Here is a 19072-nt window from a genome sequence, read left to right on the forward strand (position 1 = left end):
GGTTTGATGTGTGTGCTCTTTATTTTCATTCTATGGGAGCATGCTCAGATTGTTCTCTTTTTGGCAATCTTAGCCCCATCTTAATTTTTCTTGTATTTCTTTTCTCCTTCTTTAATTCCTGAAACCCTTAGTCTTAGCAGAAGGCTTGAGACAATATGTCTATAGAAAATATTGCTGAAATAGTGGGCATGGGACACTGCTTTTGGTGACCACTAGGGAGAGCTGAAAGGCAAAACTGGAAGGGCCTTCTCAGAAAAGTCTCCTCAACCACCGCTGGAATTTGTTATTTAATGTGTGTGTGTGTGTGTGTGTGTGTGTGTGTGTGTTGTACGTGCATGCTACTGCAAGCATACACACACACGCGTCTCTGAGGTTTCCTCTACATTTTAGGCTGCCCCAGCTTGGATGGACTCAGGAACTTATTAGAATTTGAGAGATTGCTTCATTCCTCTTGTTCTAACCAGCACTCATCTTATCTAGCACCAGCTGTCAGACACCAGAGCTCCCTGTTGTGACCTATAATCCCTGTCATCTGGACAGCTCTGCTGTTGAGAAGTGGAAGACCTGCCACCTACCTCTTCAGATGTAAAAAAAGGCCCCCAAGAAAGGCAAATGCTCCTAAAAATTATAGGATTCCAGAGGTTTGAAAAATAATGCCCAAACATGAAAAACTGTGACTATAAATAGACTTGAGCATCAGGGCTAGTGTCTGAGAGGGCAGGAGACATTGGGTACAAGGGCCTGGGACCATATGGCAGAACAGACTAATTAGTCTTAGTGAGACAAGGTCTCACATGGGAGAGCCTCACAAATTCCCCATGGTGTATTCATATGCCAAAACCAGTAACAATGCTGGGTCTCATTCCCCTAACCCTGAAAGAGCCTCCAATGCAGCCTCGTTGGGAAGTATGAGTAAAGAGAGGCTTCTAAAATCTCAGGGCTAGGATGAATGGAGATGTTACTGAGACCACTCAAGAAATTCGACAATCAACAGGATGTTGATGATGATGATGATGAGTGGGACAAGGTGAAGATAAATAACAATAGCCAAGAGTTGGGTGGTAAGCCACTCTACTAAAGGAAATCAATCCATTCTCTTAGCCCTCTTTTGACGAGTGTATGTCTATAGAAAGATATACTTTATCTGAAGTCTCTTGGATTGCTGTAGCTGGATGGGCAGTGGTGGAATGGGTTAAAAACTTTGACTTTTGATTGGTCCTACACACTGCCCATCCATTTCCTTGAATGGTTTATGGTGCTAGGGAAGAGAAAATACCAAAAGTACATGTGGATTGGGAGTAAGGATAATTGTGAAGTCTGTGTCAAACTTTGCTCAGATTTCATTAGGCTCAGCACAGTTCCAACTTTGTTTACATTCTTTATGGAAATAGCTCATTACATACTTACTAAAAGAAAAGAGCAAGTTGCCTTCACTGTGCTGGGCTTTCACATTTGTAAATCAAGGGATTTAGACTAGATAGGAAGTCAATTACCTGAATTTCAGGCTTAATCTACTGTCTCTGTTGGAGGCCTTGAATTTACTGCAGTCCCTTCCTATCTCTAGATCTGTTTCCCCAATTTAAATTCAATGCAAACAACTGATAAGGAAGATTTTCAGGTTACTCCCACAGTTGTTATTGGGATAGCCAGTCTCAGTTCCAAACTCTTTTCTTTCGCTGTTGTTTCATCTAACTATAGTGGTTCCTTCAGGATTCCCTAGCAGAGGAAGAGGAAAGGGGGGAATTTATCTGTATTATTGTTTAAGTTTTTGCCAATTTTCAACATATTTGTAGCAAGGTGATGATGATCTTGGAGGGGCTTCCACTCTACCTCTGTCACTAATCATGTTGTCCATTTGTGAAGTAACCACTTTTCACTTCAGAGTTCCCTAAAAATGCTAGCCATGACTAGGGCACCCAGTTTCAAATCCCCATACTACCTTTGTAATTTCTTCCTCTCACAGAACTGCTGAAAAATGTGTTATTTGAAATGAAATTTTCAGTTTTGAAACAAATTCCTGTTTTCATGAGGCTTTTATTTTTATAAACAACAAACATACCAAAGTTATATTTTAGATGTTTATTTTGTTCCAAACCTTTTGAGGATTTAAATGTCCCAGGTCTCAAGCTCCCAAATTTTGTTCGTTTTCCTAGATTTAAACTGTGGTGCATAAGAGGCTGAATCATAGCCTAAATATTAATACTGTGCTGCTTTATCTCCGACCAACATTCTCTCCAAAACCATACAAACCCACCCATGAATATGTGGAAGAAGTAATCTGATACCATATCACATTATGTGACATCTGTAGGGCAAATTTGGAACATGTGAATGTCTTTTCCTCATCTGGAGAGAAGTGGGTGGCAGCCTGATCCTTAATAGCCATCTTCACTTGCAACAACAAAGGACACCCTGCAGAACTACCCTCTTGGTGGGGCTGGGGCAGGAAGGAATGGAAGTAGGGGCTTGTTACTCCAACATTTTCAATGCTATCTCCTGAGAATTACAAGGTTCCCAGGGCCCAGCTTCTCCGGTTTTACTGTAATTTGAGCTGACTGAATTGTAAATTGGCCCCTTCCTACCCACAGAGCCAAGAACCAGCAGACTTTGCTTTGTACAATTGATAAGAACTGGACTGGGACCAGTGAAGGGGGCTCAGGATTTCGGCCTTCAATGAGGTCATCAGAGGCCAGCCGTGCCCCAGCTGCCTGTTTGTAACAGAAAAATGGAACACTGTCTCATTTGGAGTTTCTCCGGGACAACTTCATCCTCCTGGTCCTATCTTGCGGTGGCACGTCACTGTTAGCGACAAGTGACAGCCAAGTATGCCTCTCAAGAAGATAATGAAAGTTTATGGTAACAGTTTGAACAAAATAGACAAAGGCTCAGAGAGGGGAGAAAGAGACACAATGAGGCCCAGTGAGGACAGAGGTGTGTTAGCTGGACACATCCTGGTTGGGAATATTCCTCAGTAAGACTGTTTCCCAGGACCTGAGCATGGAAAGAATCTGGTACTTATTTACAGGGATGAAGATGAACCTACTTTTCCTGGCACCTTTAATGCCTGGTAAGCAGAGTGGCCCAGGCTGCCTTGGAACAAGGTCACACAGGTAGTATAATCTTGATGGTTTCCCTTCCAAAATAAATTCATCCCTATGTACAGTTGCTGTCTGAATATTTTTGGGTTATAGGGTAAGAATGGAATGTTCCCTACAACAGTCTCTTTCCAGGGCTGGTCCACGAAGAAGTATTGACCTGTCATGAATAATGAGAGATGGAGGAGTTGGTCCTTCACTAGGTCAACAAATGTCCCTCTTTTCACTGTGGCATCTTCGTCATCAGTCCTTCTCTGCCTGCTGAGATGAAAGAAATTTCTTCACATTTTGACAGGTGGATACAAGGATGGGGGTTGGGATGATTTTTAAGCCTTCATTGCCCAGGGAAATTTGTAAAAATCAGCAAATAGAATTTTAAAAACATCAGCAAGGGCAATATTCTTATCTACATGATAGTCTACTTTCCAGTCTATTTTTTAGCAGCTTGAGCCAAAAAGTGAGATGAGGCTCAGCCTGAGATGAGTGGAACTGATGCTAATGTTAGGCATGGGTCAGACCAAGATAAAGCTAATTGGCCCAAACTCTATATCCCTCCTTTCTTTAAGCACCCATGTGTCTATGACAGTCAAAAGTAATAGAGGGAAAAGAGAATGAAAGAATGCAGTAGAGGGAAAAATGGAAGAAAAGGAGGAAGCAGACTGTTTACCAACTGTATGATGGGGAGACTATCTGTACACTTGTAAATTGATGGCACCCACAGTCCTTAGGAAACCACAGACCTCAGGGACTCTCAGGATAGGCTTCTTGTCTCATTTTGCTTCTATGACTTCTCTGCTTTTCCCACCAATAGTTCCCAAGGACTGATGTTAACAAATTCCTCAGCATGCAGAGGCTCGGTCTCCTCACCAGACTTCTAGAGACACAGTAGCACCTTTAGCAGTTGCTTTAAGTGGGCGGCTAACAAGCTGAGGCCAGGTTGTCCCTCCCTTTCTTCCTCAGTTAGAAGGAGGTTAGAAGGTGGGAGGTTCCAAAGGCTAGGAGATAATCCCAAGTTTTTCTAGATCCTGGGGGTGGGGGGTGGGGGGAAATGACCTTGGCATGTTTCAGGCATTCAGGAAAAGAATTTAGATAATGTGTTTGGAACACTTGGAGTTTTGACTCCAAGGGGATAGTCAGGTGACTGAGATGCTATGTGCACAGGTTTGGGAACAAGTGTGCTGGTGGCAAATATATATATGCTGAGCAGGGCAGGGTGAGGGAGAGGGCTGGGGAAGAGCACACAACAGCAAAAAATAGGCAAAAAATAGAAATACAAAAGAAGAGACATGTTAGATTGGTTCCTCAGGAGTGGGGGAGCCTGGCAGTAGCTCCCTGTTGGGGTCTGGGTCAGGAGCCAACATCTTATCTTTGCTGGAATCTCTTTGATCTTTCTTGAACATCCTTTGATGCATCAGAGGGACAAAAAAGAGAACTACAGCGCCTATGATAGGGGGCACACCCGCAAAGTAGAAGGCGACATGGTAATCTCCAAAACAGCTGCGGAGGAGGCCTGAAATAGTAAAGAGAGAGAAATCAAGCTCATCTTTGTCTTTATGCCCAAGGTTCTTTCTGCCCCTTATAGAAGTCATCACAGTGCCACTCTTTTTACATTTTTAAAAATTTCAAATCATTCCCAACAGAATTTGACATATAATAAGCCTTAACCAGAAAATGATTTTAAAAACAATAAATTAACTCCATTTTCTATTACTTCTCTGATTTTCTGAGAACCTCGCCGGTGTAACCATAGTTTTGTTCACATTATTTCCATTATCAAATTGTTTTTAAAAGTAAAAATATGTTTATTGCATACAAAAATGGACAAATGAATAAAAACATTGCCATTAAAAAATTTAAATCATTAAAATATTCCTTTTTTTTGAAAAAATCGAATCACTGTGAGATACAGTTACAAAGCTTTCATGTTTGAGTTTCAGTCATACAGTGATTGAATACCCATTCCTCCACCAGTGCACATTTTCCACACCATCCTCCCCATCACAACCCTCCCCCTGATTCTATGGCAGATAATTTCCCCCATACTCTCTCTCTACTTTTGGGCATTATGGTTTGCAATATAGATACTGAGAGGCTATCACATTTGGCCCATATCTACTTTCAGCACACATCTTCCATCCTGAACGATCTTTCCAACCATTATTGACTTAGAGATTTCTTCTCTATTCCAGCTGCCTTCTCCCATAGCTCATGAGGCAGGCTTCCATTTATGGAGCAATATTCCTGGCCTTTGTGTCTACTGTCCTTGGGTGTCAGTCTCATATTATGTCATTTTATATTCTACAAATGAATGGCAATGCCACTCTTGAGTTTTAGAGTATTTAATAATAATAAAAAGTCAATATTTCATCACAATAGCACCTTGGCCCAGGAGCCCCCTCAACTTAAACACTTGTATGGAAAAAAAAATAGAATTTCCACTACAAATACAGGAAGCTTCTCCTTGAAGTTCTGCAACAGACCCTTGAGGCTAATGTTAGTTATGAAAAAGCTAATGATACTTCTCTGAAAGTTCTCATTTGTGATTTTCATGGAGCTAACCAAATTCCATTTACTCCTAAAGTAAGCTAGTTTAAAATAATAGAGGGTCGCTAGTTTAAAATAACTCTACATAAGATGGTGAAGACTCATTATGATAATATCCTCCTGCCCCAAATTTGGCCTAGAGTGTTTTCAAATACCAATTTTTAACTGTCTGAAGTCCTCATTTTCCTTAAAAGGAGGTTGTATGAGTATTCTTCCTTCCACTTACATATAAATTGCTGTCTTTGGCTTCCTATAAGTTCCCAGTACCATGAGTATATTTGACAGGTGATTCAAATTCACCCTGAAAACTAATATGGGGTAACTCAGGGATAATGAGTCCAAAACCAGTCATGAAAGGCAAATAGGCCCTTGGGGATACTTAGGAGGTAAATAAAACAAAAATGTGAATTCTAAGAACTTTCGAGATCAGGGTCTGGATACAGGTTTCCTCTGTCAGTGGCCATTGCACAAAAAAAACCTGAATGGAAGCTTTTGCTACTGTCACACAGGACAACCAGGACCCTTAGACCACCATGTGCAGAATTAGTATTTAAGGAATATTTGTTTATGTATCCCAGTTGGAGAGCTTAAGAGAGGATATCCCATATATCAATATTTGTAATAAATTTTGGGAAAAGTAAATAACTTTCTCCTTTTATTTTTTTCTTGCATCTTAATGTTCCCTGAGACACTAACTAGACTTTTATGAAAATATTGTCATTGTTATATTTCCATCTGGTGGAAATAAAAATTGGGAATGCTTAAATATATAAAACCAACACCGTTCTGCCTTCTTTTTGGAGGCAGAAAAGCCTTGTGGACCTTGTTAACCAAGTCCTGAGATGTGACCTTAATAAAATCTTTTCTATAGGCTCAATTCAGAAGCCAGTAGAGTTGGATGGGGTATTTCAAAATATTATTGAAATGAGAATTCTCTCTTCTCTTCGTGACCATTTTGCAAATAATGATTTTTCTATGAAAGGGAAAAAGTGATGACTACAATAGAATGGTCAAGAAGGCCAAACCCATTTCTCTCTCCCCCCTTTTGAAATCAATTCTGCTTTCTTCAATAAAATCATACTGAAGCTGATACAGGGCCATGAAAATCCTATTCCCCAAATGAGTTCATAGTTTTTCACCAGTATTTGTAAATGGTTTTGTCCACTCGGATGAAGCTGTTTAAACATAGACAAAGAAAAATAAAGAGACCTCAATCAGGATATTCAGGAAGCTTAGGGTTCAGGGAATACACGACTCCTAACATGCCTTCCCTGGAATATCATCCTCACCTGCAATGGGGGGCCCAGCAATCATCGGTAGGGCCATCATACCCAGGAGGTAACCAATGGCCTGTGAAGCCTGCATTGGACCCACCAGCTCAAAAGCGATGGGGGCCATGATGGTGATGAAGAAGCCGTCACACAGGCCCAGGAAGAGGCAGACAACGATGAGGCCCCCAAAGCCCTGGCACAGGGGAATCATCATCGACATCAGGCCAAGGAGCAGGAAAGAGATGACCTAGAAGAGCAAGGGCCTTAGGTTATGTTGTATTGGCTAAACAAGATCACATAGTAAATCACATTTTCTTTCTCAGGACTTCATTTCTGCCATCTATAAAATGTAACAGGGATGGTCAACAGGAAAGAGTTTAACCAGACAAGTATTAAATCCCCCTTTAAGTTCTGCATTGAAGAAATAAAAATTTTATATCTTTAAAAAAATTGTCCTTTGGCCATATCCAGTGATATTTAGTGGCTACTCCCAGCTTGGTGTTGGTAGTAAGTGTTGCTCATAGAATTTCTTGGGAAACCATGAGGTGCTGGACCAAATCCAGGCCCCACCCCCCATGCAAAATAAATGATTTTAAGAAAGCTCTAATTTAACTGTAATTTTAATATTTTTGTTTGTTTGTGAGCTATACCTGATGGTGCCTGGTGCTATTCCCAGCTCAGTGATCAGTGTCACTCCTGACAGTACTTGTGGGACCATGTAGTACCAGAAATTGAACCCAGACTTCCAGAATGAAAAACATATGCTCAGCCTATTGAGTTATCTCTCTGGCACATCATTGCAGAAGAAAATGTTGGGAATGTGATCCGACTTTTAAAAGTTTGTTTGCATTTGTCTTAGAGAAAAAAAGGACTTGCTCTTTCTGGTTTTTCGATCCTGTATTTGACCATACTAAGCATCAGAGTGTGGGATTAAATCATGTTGGTATTTTTGGATGGAAGTAAAATATAGGCAGAGGAAGGGAAGGCAATGAGGATGACTTGTATGAATATTAGTGGGGAGCATGAATGGAAAACACAGCTTTCCAAAATGGGGAAGGAGCTAATGTCCATTTTTGTGGGGTGCTGATTTTAGGAAACACCTTGACTTGAAGGAATTCATTAGGAGGTTCATGCAGATTTCTTTTCCTTTAAGATAAGGGACATATTACCCCATTTTAGGCCTCTTAAATGGCATGGGATAGAGGGCCTCTGGGCTTGGCTGGGAACCCTGTGAAAGCAACAAAGAGGACTTACATGAGACCCAAGTCACTAGGAAGGGATCTAAGGAAACTGAAACCAGTACTGGGCTCTTTCTGGGCTGTACAAAGCCTCCCAAAACAAAGAAACTGCCTTTCTACAGGCTGGTTTCCCATTTCTATCAATGGACCATTAAAATCACAGATGGTCCCTTTTCTTTTTGTCATTGTGCTTGGGGAAACCAGCCAGGGCCTTCAGCCAGTAGCATTCAGCAGGCATGTGTTTCGAGGAATTGAATCCAAGGTCTTACCCACTTGAGCACATCTTCAGGTCCATAGTTGGATTTTATGTTGTTGTTGTTTTGGGGACACACCTAGTAATGCTTGGGGGTTACAACTGGCTCTGCACTCAGGAATCACTTATGACGGTGTTCGGGGGACCATGAGATGCCAGGGATCGAACCAAGGTCAGTCGCATGCAATGCAAGTGCCTTACTTGTACTATCTCTATGACTGCCTAAAACTGGATTTTGAGTTAAGGTCATCTACAACCATATCTGTGAACCAGATTGAAATATAGGCTGCAGACAGAGAACAAAGATCTCCTCCCCACTGCAGTAAGTATAGGCAGCAGAGTCAGGTTGTGCTAAGTTGAGGACTAAGACCAAATCTCTTTACCAAGGCTGTGAAAAGAACCAGCACTTTCTAAAAGTTCACACAGGCAGGCGGACTTTATCAGGAAGGGGTAGTAGGAACAAGCTTGTTGTAATGCTCTAACAATTTTTGGCTGATATTGGATTTGTTAGGTTAATTGATTTTGGGAGAAGACAGTACCCTGATTATGTCAGGGAGGGGAAATCAGAGCCAGAAAGAGTACAGGAGGTAGGGTACTTTTTCTTCCATGCGGTGGACCAGACTTCTAGTCCCCAGTACTGCGTGTGATTTCCCAAGCACCACCAGAAGTGATCCCTGAGCCAGAAGTAAGCGCTGAACACCTCCTGGTGTAGTTCTCTCACCTCAAAAGGGAAACCTCTTAGTTAGGGAGGGAGGGAGCTACCCATAATCTTTTGTGATAGATACTTAGAATCTAAAAATAAGTATACAAGCATCTTGTTTTCCTTTCTAGAAAACTCACACATAACTTTAATAAGATCAGACCCTCTTATCAACCAAGTCATAATAATATGGCAATTATAATATCATTTATATAATACTAAATACTTCATTAACTGATTTCAATTGGTTTCTAGCTGCCTCTAGACATCCTCCATGAGGCCATACCAAGGTTCAGAAATAAAAAATCCCTATTGGTACTGAAAATCAGGTCTCAAAATTTGGCCCAACATGAGACTTCCATATAAGATGTAACCATTTACTTTCCAGCACATTATTCAGGGTTTCACAACAGACACATCTCTTTGCCCATAGCAGGAACCCTAGGATCTAGTGAATGGCTCTTAAAAACATAACACTACATGTATTCATTCCTTTCACAAGCCTACACTTCTACATTTTCTTTCGTACCCTATGAGAAATTGAGGCAAATTCCTGTCATGTTTAAGAAACATGAGCAGTTTAAGAAAAAGAAGTCCTATATTCTCTTGTATTTTGTCTAGAGACAATCACTAGCAGAATAAGTTCAGATAAGTCACTTTTCCTCTTCAGACCTTAGTTCCTCAATGTACAAAATGAGGGATTCAGTCTACAAGTTGATAAAAATGTTTAATTATAATGTTATAAGATTGCTTTATATTATCCTAAGTGTAACTAGGATAAGAGGGAACTGGAGAGTGGTGGATCTGTAGAGGAAAAGGTCAACAGAATCACTATACTCCCATCTCCCTTGGAAACTGCACTGTATGATAGAAAGTTAAAGTTGCTCCAGCCGAATCTCTCTCCTAGGCCTCAAGATAAATCCCTGCCCCACTGGTAGTATAGCCTGATTTCTACCCCCATTTGTCATACTGGAGCTGTTGGTTAATGACAAGGAAGAATTGCAGGGGCAGCAGGTAAAAGAGGATTAGAATGGTACACATAATATTATACAAAATATCAACAAGATAAAGCACTTGGTGACATTTTCACAGGAATTCAAATTTTTATTTCTGGCTTGTCTTATTTTCAGGGTTTTGGGTTGACTTTGATCGAGTCACTTATCTCTGGGACCTGGTTCTACCATTTACCACTTTGGGCAGAGGTTCTCAAACTTATTTGGCCTTCAACCCCCTTTTCAGAAAAATAACATAATTTAGTGTCCCCATGGAAATCTACCTTCCTTAAGTGAACAAACAGAAAGTGCCCCCAAAATGCACTTGAGACTACAATTGCCTCATGGGATTATTCCAGGGCTCCCTCTGGGTAGAGTATTCCCCACTCTAGGGAGCAATGATGCAGTAAAAGAATATAAAAAGAATGTTGCCTAGGAGTTCAGTTCTGCTCCTACTGTCTGTATTACATCTTTTCCTCAGTATCTCCATAAGTATAAATGAAAACTTGAGATGGAAGGACAATAAGGAACCACTAATTAAACTAATTGACTTGGTCTTACAAACTATCACAGAGTTAAATGAAATAGGAAATTATAGTTTCATAGAAGACCAAAACATCTGAAGATATTTAGGAAAACCCCTTAAATGTAAGAATATTATAAGAGAAAATAATTTCTTCTAAATAAAGTCAGGGCCCCTTAAAAGGGCTCTTAGGAGTTCCCCAGGAGATACAGAACTCAACTGGGTCCCTGATGAGTAGTTTTTCACCACGTATTACCTAGAATCACTATTCTGCCTCAATAGGATTATACATTTGGGTACCTTTACATAAGCTCACATATAGGAACAAAAAGCAAGAGTCAGGTCAGAAAGGGAATGTGTTTTCCAGGAAGAAAAAGATAGTTTGAAGTGTCCATGTATATTCAAGCCATACCAGAGCCTAATTCACACAGAAGAGGTCTCTTGAGCGTCCATGAGGCTCTGTGTGTCAGATGATTAAAATCTCACATACGTAAATATGTTTTCTATTTACATTTTGTTTGTTTGGGAACACATCTAATGGAGCTTAAGAACTAGCTCTGATTCATGCACAGGGGTCATTCCTGGTAGTACTCGGGGGATCATGCAATGTTGCAGATTAAACTTCAGTCTCCTGCATATAAAGCATGTGTTCAGCCTATTGAGCTATCTCTCTGACACCAAAATGTTTTACTTCCTAAAGTCTTATCATGCTTATATCTTTTGAGCTTCACCTGTGAGGTAAGATAAGAGAGGTAAGAATTATGGGGCCAGAGCAATAATATTGGAGGTAGGACTCCTGTCTTACATGTCCCAACCTGGGTTCTATTCCCAGCATTTCATATGGTCCCCTGAGTACTGCCAGGAGTGACTCCTGAGTGCAGAGCCAGGAGAAAACCCTAAGCATCACAGGGTGTGGCCCCAAAACACAAACAAATGAGAGAAAAATATAAGAATTATTAATGCATAAATGAAGAAAATGAGGTCTAGAGAAGAGGCACAAGATCTAGACTTTTCTGTCAATTTTTGGTGTATGTGACACATCAATAGAAGGGTATGTAAGAATCAGTGCTTGGTGCCAAGTAGCTCTAGAAGGATAAGAAATGATACACTTAGACCTGGGCCTTAAAGAGAGAAATACTGGGCCACAGAATACAAATGCCCAACACTCTCAAAAAACATGTCAGGTAGCAATGATATCAGTCTACAGTGTTGTAGGAGCATCTATAGGATTGTGGGAGCATCTGTCTCCTTGTTGCAGTTGTCATTAATGTGGGAGAAACATTATTAATAATAACTTTCTTTGAAAAATGTTTGTGATGCTCGATGAGGCTGGAGAGATAATACAGTGGGTACGGCGCTTCCTTCGCATGCAGCTGACCAGGGTTTGAGCATCCCATATGGTTCCCCAAGCACTGCTAGGAGTAATTCCTGAGTGCAGAGCCAGGAGTAACCCCTGAACATTTCTGGGTGTGCCCCGAAAAAAATCCCAACAACAACAAAAATGTTCTCGATGTTGGAGAGATAATAATACAAGGGTTAAAACACTTGCTTTGCAAGTGATGTACCCAAATTCATAGAACTGCATATGGTTTCCCAAAGCACCATCAGGAATGATTCCAGAGCACAGACCCAGGAGTAAACAATGAGTACTCCCGGGTGTGGCCCAATCTGCTTCCTCCATCCCCCGCAAAAATATATATAATATATAATATATATTTCTTTTATGTTTCTGTTTACACTGCTCTCACTGGATTGTTAGTCAAGGACACACAAATAATTTTCTTCATTTGAAAACAAAGGGGAACTGAGTCCCAGAGAATTTGATTCCTTTTTTCATGAACCAAAAAGCTGGAATCCCATGAAAGAGCTGAGATACACTGCAAAGAAGAGGTACACCCTACAATTTTATCCCCCAAACTGTGACTAGCCCAACACCTGTATCATGTTATTCTTTCCCATAGTGGGGTGGGTGGATCCTCATACAAACCTGCAAGTAGATCTTCTTAAGTCCAGGAATGGAGTCACTGACACGGCCTGATACAAGGCGTCCAAGGCCTGAGGTAGCCCCAATACACACCAAAAGTACCCAGGTCTGCTTGATGTCCAAGAACTTCTCTTCCACATACTTCATCTGAAAAACAGCATCAGAGCCCCCAGGACAGGAGGAAGAAAGGAAACTGATTTGTTAACTGTTGACATAGCCAAAAACATGGTAAGTGTGCCATTCCCTATAGCCCTAGCTATGGGACAAGATATCTGGCTGCTTACAATAGTTTAAAATGTTTCATATTGAGATGGGATGTGGCTCAAGTGGTAGAGCACATGCCTAGCAAATGTGAGGCCTGAGTTCATCCCTTAGCACCAGATACCCCCCTGAACACTGCCAGGAATGCCTGAACTCCCCTCCACCAGTACTGCTTCATGGGGTCCCTATTAAAAATTTTAAACCCACATAGCTCTTGGATCTCTGGATTTTGTGTTTCTGAGAAACAGTTGAGGGGAATGGCTATCTCTTGTTCCTGGAAAGACAGAATGCAACCTAAATAATTATGAAAACCCAAAGGTTCCCTTACAATTTCCCCATTCCCTGACACATAAATGACTACTTGGTGCAACAATAGGTCACCAGGAAAGAAGAATCCATCGACTTCCAGGTAACATTCCCAAAGTTTATTTTAAGAAACACAGTATCTGTGGAAGATAACAGCTGAACTACAAACTACAGTTCTGAAACCATTATAGATTTTGGTGAATGCTGGTTAAATAAAGCCCAATAAGTTTTATTTGCTGAAGGATTGCTTAGTACTCTTAAAGTTTGCTTAAATATTGTATATCTATAAAGGGCTATTATATTTTTTTCTTAACAAAACATTTCACCACAAAGACTAGCATTCCATAGGACATATGGTCCTAGGTCATCTGGATCTATCTCCTACCTCCTAGTGAAGCTTATCTTCTTCTAAAAATAGATCTGTATTTTTTTTCCAGTGGGGGGACATATAGGCATGAGTCTTATCCTAAAGAACTCAATCTTCCTGACAACCCCCAACACACACACACACACACACACACACACACTTCCCCTCAATGTCTTTCTCTTAGTCTATGCTTTTCCCTCTCTGGGTCCCTCCAGCTTTTTTTTCAAAAGTTCCTAACTCTGTCCTTTCAATGTCCACCACCCCTACCCTCTGGATAGGAAGATTAAGGACAGGTTCTTAGTGTCAATAGGTTGGTATTCTGCCCTGGTAATTCTCACCAGGTGTACATAGGGAACGAAGTAGCCAAGGGCAGCAGCAGCAATCCCGAAGGCCCAGATGCGGTAGGTACGTTGGCGAAACACTCGCATGTTGAAGTATTTTCTGAGCTGAACCAGAAAGCGTTGGCATAGGGTGTGGACACCTCTCTTGCTTGGGGTGTCCTGGGAGCTGGGCAGGAGGGGTCGGTAGGTGAGTGAAAGCAGCATAAGGATAAACATGAAGGTACTCAACACCTGGAAGGTTTGGGCGAGCTTGATTTTAGTCCCCAGCGTTTTGATGAGAAGGGGGAAGGATATGGAGAAGATGCTACTCCCAGCAGATACCACACCATTGGCCAGACCCAGGCGGCGTTGGAAGTAGTGGCCCAGGATGACGAGTGATGGTTGAAAGGCGAAGGAACAGCCACAACCAAAGAGAATCCCGTAAGTGAAGTAACGCAGACTTAGTGAGCTGTGGAGAGATAGCAAGAGCTATCCTTAACATTCTGATGAGCAATTCACTGCCCTTCTCCCATTAACCTCCTGAGATTTGCATCCCTCCACCCTTAACCCATAGCCACAAATCCTCAGTAAAGACAAGTAATAGGATCTTCTGATCCTCATTTTGCAAATGGGGAGATAGAGGCTCTGAAAAATGCATTATTTACCCACGGTAGCATGACTGGAGTGTCAGTAAAGCTTAGAATTTACGCTGCCTGTATAACTCTTGTTTGAACCATAGCACCCCAAAAGAAACAAGCATTCAAAAGAAAACCAAAATCAAGCTATGCAAAGGCTTTATGAGGAGGGCTGTAAGGAGTAAGTCAGTAACTTAGAACAGTTTCACCTTACAGCCCATCTAGATAGCATGCATAGGCTGGTAGCCAAAGCTTTATTCTAAAATAGCATGAAATATTTTTTAAAGCCAATATCCTGGAAGGTTGAAACATTTCATTGTACCTTTCATTCAGTGTCTTTCTCCAAGCTCAGGGAAGCCTTAATATTTCGGAGAACGGATGGTGATCTCTAGAGATACTATCTACCCTACCCTGCACAAAGTCATGAACATCCTAAGATTCTTTATCATAGGGTCCATGAAATATCCATAGGGATTCTGAGTCATTTCATATACCAGAGCCCAGATCCCATTTCTGGGCAAAGTATGGATTCTCTCCCCAGTTGTAGCCGACATGCCTGATGGGAAGTGGAGCCTTATAAAAGATGTGGACCTGATAAAATAAGACAGGTTTTGGCTTAAAACTTTTAGTCCTTGCTGTGGCCAAAAGCCTCTGTAACAGAAAATACAGTGTTAGAGGGAGAGCCTTGGGAAGGTCAGCTTGGCCAACTATCTGTCCCTAGACAATACTGGTATAGCTCAGTTAAGACTTTTTTATTTTGTACGGACCAGGGAGATAGTAGAGAGATGAAGGGTGCTTGCCTTGCACATTTCTGACATTGATTTGATTCCTTGCACCACATATGGTTCCTCAAACACTGCCAGAAGTTATCCTTGAGCACAGAGCCAAGAGTGAGCCAGGAGTGAATATAATCAAGTGCTGCTTCAATCTTCTTCCCCACAAAAGATTTTTTGTTTTTGAAGCCTCTCTATTTTGTGATAGTTCTTATATGAGCACTGACTTACCTAATGAATGCAATTTATGGTTAAGTCATTTCTCCCCGTAGACAGACCCAGGCCTGACACTTAAAGCTTTGCTGCAGGGGCTGGAGCGATAGCACAGCGGGTAGGGTGTTTGCCTTGCATGTAGCCAACCCGGGTTCGATTCCCAGCATCCCATATGGTCCCCCGAGCACCGCCAGGAGTAATTCCTGAGTGCAGAGCCAGGAATAACCCCTGAGCATCGCAGGGTGTGACCCCAAAAGCAAAATAAAAAGCTTTGCTGCAGAGATGATGTAGTGATTGTACTTATGATTCCAAAAGAGTTATCATCACCTTTGATTTATTGATTTCCATGTTTGCATTTATCATGTATGGGTAATAGCTATGATTTCAAGTGTATTTTTCAAAAGTCAATTCAATTGGTTCTATTTTATCAGATTCTTAAGGGTTCCCTGATGAAGTTATAGGTATCTTTTAGCATTGCTCTAAGCAGAAAACTTGGTCTAAGGGAAAGATTATAATATCATCAGTAAGTAGTCCAATGTGGGATAAAACAAGGAATTCAATATAAGGTGTTATGTGATGGATCGATTTCTAACTTATCTCCATGGACTGCCTCTGAGCAGGCTTGTAAAAGCCTCTCTCCATATGCTGCCAGCCTTGATGCTCTCTTTCCCACCTCACGTCATCCAAAAGAACTCAGAGACCTGATTCAGATAACAGGAAAGATGACTTAGAACTCTAGCTATAAGCAGAACAATTTTCCCCCAGGACACGAAGTCACACAGCAAGTTATTGGGCTATAAAGATGCTCTTACAGAAAGGGCATAGGAGGTGCAAGAAAGGATTTGGGGATGGAGAACAGAACTCATGTCCCAATATACCTAAAGAAGAGTGCCAAAAGAAAACACATCTGAGCTCCTCTACCTCCTGTAACTGAACTTACGTGGTAGAAGAGAAATAGAATCCATATGTTGCTAATTTTCTCATATGATTGTCTGCTTGGCCTTTAAAAATAGGCCTCTGCTGTGCAGTACTGAGACTGGAGCTCTTTGCCACAAGAAGCCAGGCTCCAGGGAGCTCCTAAAGAGTCTTGGAACAGTTTCTCTGGAAGGACTGAGCGGATTACATGCAGGACATGATTTTTCCATCCTCTGTCCCTATTGAATGGTAATGAGCCAAGAAACCATTGCAGGCCAGGTCCAAGCTCTGCTGGAGGGTAGATCGGGCTGCCAGAAATGCTCAAATCATAAAGAAAGCTGAATGACTCACACAGGGCCCAGTTGTGGGAAAACACAACTATCATTCTTCACTCTAAGTGGAACCTTAGGCCTAGAGAGTATAATCATTCCTTCTCTGGGAAGCCAAGCTCAGAAAGCAAGTCTGACAAGTTAGCTCTGTCCTCACTCTAGATATGTCATTGTGTCCATTTCTATGTTGCCAGGGGTTCCCATATTTATTTTTACTACCATCCCTTCCTCAGAAGAAAAATCATTTATCTTCTTGGAGTGACAGCACAGTGGGTAGGATATTTGCCTTGCACGCAGCCAAGCCGGGTTTGACTCCTCCATCTCTCTTGGAGAGTCCGGCAAGCTGCCGAGAGTATCTCGCCTGCATGGCAGAGCCTGGCAAGCTACCCATGGCGTATTTGATTTGCCAAAAACAGTAACAAGTCTCACAATGGAGATGTTACTGGTGTCCACTCAAGCAAATCAATGAACAATGGGACAAGAGTACTATACAGTGCTGTAATCCCAAATTTCTTTAAGTGAACAAACAAAAAGTGCCTCAAAACTGCACCTGGGGCTACTGCAGTTCCCCCACTCTCATATGCCCTGATGAGCATCCCCTGAAAGGTGGATTCACACACTTTGGGAAACACAACCCTATACTACCAAGGTAGATTAGATGTAAGAGTTAATATAATTTTCAAAGTGTCTCTGGTAGAAAGTGAGTGAACTTCATTTTTGTTGTCAGTGAAATTCTTTAGAAATCCCATATTACTTATGCTATGGTGGAATGTTTTACTTCTCTCCTTTTCAGGCATGTTTCTGCAAGATGGGCAGAAACAGAGCATAAAATAAACTTGTAACCTTCCTCTAAGCTGACACTATTGAGATTTTCTGTGGGACCAGTGGAACCAGAGTTTAAGTTTAGCCTTATTTTAGCTCACAAGTTAGGTATTGGGTCTGTATCACGGTGGGGACTGACGCTAAGCATCCTTTCTCATTTCCAGTATATGAATTTTTTGTTTGTGTGGGGGCACATCTGGTACTGCTCAGAGCTTACCCTGGCTCTGTGCTCAGGTATCACTTCTGGCAGGGCTTCAGGGGCCACATATAGTCGAATTTGGAAGAGCTGCATGCAAGGGAAGCACCCTAACTGTCATGCTATTACTCTCACCCCCAATACATTAATTTCCATCTGTCCAAATCACATCTACATCAGCATCCAGAAATACCTGGAATCATAAATGCAAATCAATCATCTGCTCAGCTTTTATAGTCCAAGATTCCCTAGTAATCCTATATTTGTAGATGTTCACAGGGTTTACTCTAGAAGTTCATGTCTGGGCAGATTAGGTCATGAGATATATGGCCAAAGGAAGTAGAGTCACAGGTTGAAGGAGACCTGAAAAGACCATCTGGCTTACTCCCCTCAAACTACAAATACAGATATTGAGACCCAGAAAAGGCCATGGCACTCAAGTATTTTATAGACATTCAGTGGCTAAAACTTGAACACTATATCCTCTCCCAAGAGTAGACCCCTCCCATCAGCTTGGAACTCATGGGTACTTTTTTAAGGACATTCCCTATCAATGCATCCTGGGAATCTTATATTGATGAGTGCCACTGGATAATGATTTCTGCTAACAGACTCTTGGGCAGGGGAGCTCTCCATAGAAAGAACCACAGCATATTCTCATATTCTGCAATGAGAAAAGTATCCTTAGTTGAAGCCCAGAAAGACTAGCCCTCAGTTTTGGAGAAATAGTCAGAAACCCCTTTGTCTTACCTGGTGAAGGAGCTGGAATGGAGGCCAATGAAAGCAACAGCCGCTCCTGCAGTTGCTGTGATTCGGCAGCCCAAACGATCAGTGAATATGCTCACAATTGGTGAACAGAAGAAGATCATGCCCATTGAGAGAGCTCCTACCCAAGCTGCAGAGAAAAAAGGATAGGCACCTTAACTTAATGTGAAACTATGTAGTCTAGCCAATATCACTTTCTTTCTGGCCTTTCACAGTGGGTATTGAATTGACATATAATGACAACCTGGCAGTTGTCCAAAGAGATTTTCAAAGAGTCTTCAGTAGGGCCAGGTAAGAATAAGGACTCTAGCTCATAAATACACCCAGAATTTCAGAACTGAGAAAAGGTGTCTTTTGAGATCAACAAGTCTATGAAAGAGCCCTCTCATTTACCATCACATAACTGCACTACATTTATCAGCCTCTTTAACTATTTAGTGCGATCACGTGATTGAATTTTGACCTATAGAATGTTGGTAAATCTAAATGCACTACTTCAATGAGAGACGTTTCTGGTGCTTGCTCAAACAAATCGATGAGCAACGGGATGACAGTTACAGTGACTTCAGG

At 41.5% G+C, this 19072-nt stretch overlaps 1 protein-coding gene across 1 annotated transcript in view; it reads right to left on the bottom strand.

Annotated features, from left to right (window-relative positions):
- Positions 1-2064: 2064 nt before the first annotated feature.
- SLC16A2 (solute carrier family 16 member 2) overlaps positions 2065-19072 on the bottom strand; it is a 143360-nt gene continuing 126352 nt past the window's right edge. The window contains exons 2-6 of the mRNA XM_004620910.3: positions 18488-18632; positions 13873-14323; positions 12604-12747; positions 6929-7157; positions 2065-4605 (exon numbers count right to left, since the gene is read on the bottom strand). Of these exons, the coding sequence (XP_004620967.2) occupies positions 4385-4605; positions 6929-7157; positions 12604-12747; positions 13873-14323; positions 18488-18632 (1190 nt within the window). The 3' untranslated portion in view covers positions 2065-4384. The remainder of the gene's footprint in view (positions 4606-6928; positions 7158-12603; positions 12748-13872; positions 14324-18487; positions 18633-19072) is intronic.

The sequence above is a fragment of the Sorex araneus genome, chromosome X (assembly GCF_027595985.1).
Source record: "Sorex araneus isolate mSorAra2 chromosome X, mSorAra2.pri, whole genome shotgun sequence".
NCBI lineage: Eukaryota > Metazoa > Chordata > Mammalia > Eulipotyphla > Soricidae > Sorex > Sorex araneus.